Here is a 2,618-nt window from a genome sequence, read left to right as displayed (position 1 = left end):
AGAGAGAGAGAGAGAGAGAGAGGGAGAGGCAAAAAAAAAAAAAGAAAACCAACCTTACATTAACTAAAATACTGAAGCTTTATAAATTATGAAAGAAACAGATCCTGTTAATTTCTATGAATATCCCACATTGGATTGGTGGGGTGTCATGGAAAACTCATTTCAGCCACAGGTCAGCCCTGATCAAGAAGACCTGTGATCAAAGGCATACTAGCAGTGACCATTGCCTTTTGTTCAAACAATACATTATCCAATATATGCTTCCATTGTTTAAGATGAGTTGAGAGAGATTTAGCTGGTATTTCTAGCAAGTCAAAATAACTACAAATCTAGTTCAGTTAGTAGAGCATCAAATTTTCTTTTTCTCTTTTCCACATACTAATCTAGGAAAATCAACCATACAGCCATTCCTGTCTTCACCAGGCTAAGAAGTTTGCTTTGTTCCTCATGACTTTAGATCCGCTCCATTGAATGGCATCCTGACAGAATATCTTCTAACAAAGCCTTGAGTTGGCCAAAGCATTGCAAGTGAAACTTAGCAGATGGAAATCATGGAAACCAATCAAAAGGACCATTCCTGTTGTTGGGTGATGATAGACTTAATCCATTGCCTAAATGTAACACCACCAGTTGGTCCTTGGGTGCCTGTAGCAGAGTCTACTCTAAAGTATTCAGTCTAGGTCTCTATGCTGAAGATAACATCATCCTTTCTTATTACTAGTCTTGGAAGCCTTTCTTCTCTGAATAAGTCATAAAAAATGCACGAAGTTTATCCATATATCAAAGCAAACAAACCATCAACAAATATACAGTGCGCCAGTCACTTATATGCTGTATCTCCTATGGAACTCCCTTTATAAAAGGAGTTTCAATGTTGTGCAACATCAATGCTAGTATGCACAAAATAAATAAATAAAACAACACAATGCGCGGAAGGCTGATACCCATCAAGTCAGCTTCTTGTAGCTCATGTATTTGTTATATATATGGGTGACATTATTAGCTGAGTTAATAATTACTGAGAACACATTTATATATTAAGGAAGAAACATTTAAGTGATATTTCAAGCTGAGAGGGAGGGGGGGGGGATTTGTATACTGAGAATAGGAGTAAAATTTTGTAAAAGAAATGATGCTGAAGGTAGATATATTTTGCAAATAGAAAAAAATTTGATAAGGACTTACTAATGAGTAATTATCAATCCGGAAAGGTGGTGGCATATCATCAGAGTTGTAGAACAGCACATGAAGCGTAGGCCCTAAAAGAATGACTTCTACTTTCAGCAGTAAGGAATTGCCATGTTCATCTCTAGAACAAAAGTCAACAGCAGGATATTAATCAAAGAAATACAACTTACAGGACAGAGAATATTTAGACATATCAATAAATAATCATCAATGACTATTCTTTATGCAAGGGGTAAAATTTAATGGACTAAACACTCTCTCGTTCTCTCTTTTACTTGTTTCAGTCAATTGACTGCGGCCATGCTGGAGCACCGCCTTTAGTCGAGCAAATCAACCCCAGGACTTATTCTTTGTAAGCCTAGTACTTATTCTATCGGTCTCTTCTGCCAAACCGCTAAGTTACGGGAACGTAAACACACCAGCATCGGTTGTCAAGCGATGCTGGGGGGGGACAAACACAGACATACAAACACACACACATATCTATATATATATATATATATATATATATATATATATATATATATATATATATATATATATGTACATATATACGACGGGCTTCTTTCAGTTTCCGTCTACCAAATCCACTCACCAGGCTTTGGTCGGCCCGAGGCTATAGTAGAAGACACTTGCCCAAGGTGCCACGCAGTGGGAATGAACCCGGAACCATGTGGTTCGTAGGCAAGCTACTTACCACGCAGCCACTCCTGCGCCTGGATGTTATCTATCTCTCTTCATTTTTTTTTTCGTTTTTTAAATTTTATTTTATAGAATGAAAGGTGAACAAGAAGTTTTTACCTTATGTTAATATGAAAGGAATCCACTTTATCAATCCTAAAACCTCCAGACCAGCAAAAGACCTTAGAGTCATCAAGAACCTTCACACAAAGAAGTGGATCAAAATCAACACGAGGCCAATGAAATGGCATTGAACTCTTTGGGGGAGCAATCAAAGAATTTTTCAGCTGTTGTTTTGGGTCCTGGAAAAAGAAATAAAATTCCTTATTTCTATGATCATTCCAATACTCCTGCCTCACCTTTACAGCATTTATTTACACTAATTTTGATTAATACAAATGGAAATATGGTTATTCTTATTGAATTAATAATTATCAGTCTTGTGTGTGTGTGTGTGTGTGTGTGTGTATATATATATATAATAATTTTTTTCCAGAGGATAGTAATAAACAGTATTCATTAGAATGGTCTATAATAGCTAGATTAATGCCATATGAGAGAGGAAGAAAGTATTGTTCGCTCTGTACGGTGGAACTGTACCACATACTCTTCTCTAAGGATAAATTGATTAATAAAGTAAAGAATAATGCTCTGAAATGTACGCATATCATAAGAGGTACATTTCGTTGGTATAAATGATCTCAAGATGTGATGAAGTACAGCATGATGTCTCATGTATGTTTATGTAT

The 2,618-nt window shown here is 36.1% G+C and overlaps 1 protein-coding gene across 1 annotated transcript in view; it reads right to left on the bottom strand.

Annotated features, from left to right (window-relative positions):
- LOC106877485 (intermembrane lipid transfer protein VPS13D) overlaps nucleotides 1–2,618 on the bottom strand; it is a 177,964-nt gene that overhangs the window by 42,870 nt on the left and 132,476 nt on the right. Inside the window, exons 60-61 of the mRNA XM_052966707.1 lie at nucleotides 1,990–2,171; nucleotides 1,186–1,309 (exon numbers count right to left, since the gene is read on the bottom strand). Of these exons, the coding sequence (XP_052822667.1) occupies nucleotides 1,186–1,309; nucleotides 1,990–2,171 (306 nt within the window). The remainder of the gene's footprint in view (nucleotides 1–1,185; nucleotides 1,310–1,989; nucleotides 2,172–2,618) is intronic.

The sequence above is a fragment of the Octopus bimaculoides genome, chromosome 3 (assembly GCF_001194135.2).
Source record: "Octopus bimaculoides isolate UCB-OBI-ISO-001 chromosome 3, ASM119413v2, whole genome shotgun sequence".
Taxonomy (NCBI): domain Eukaryota; kingdom Metazoa; phylum Mollusca; class Cephalopoda; order Octopoda; family Octopodidae; genus Octopus; species Octopus bimaculoides.
This window is presented reverse-complemented; position numbering and strand designations above follow the sequence as displayed.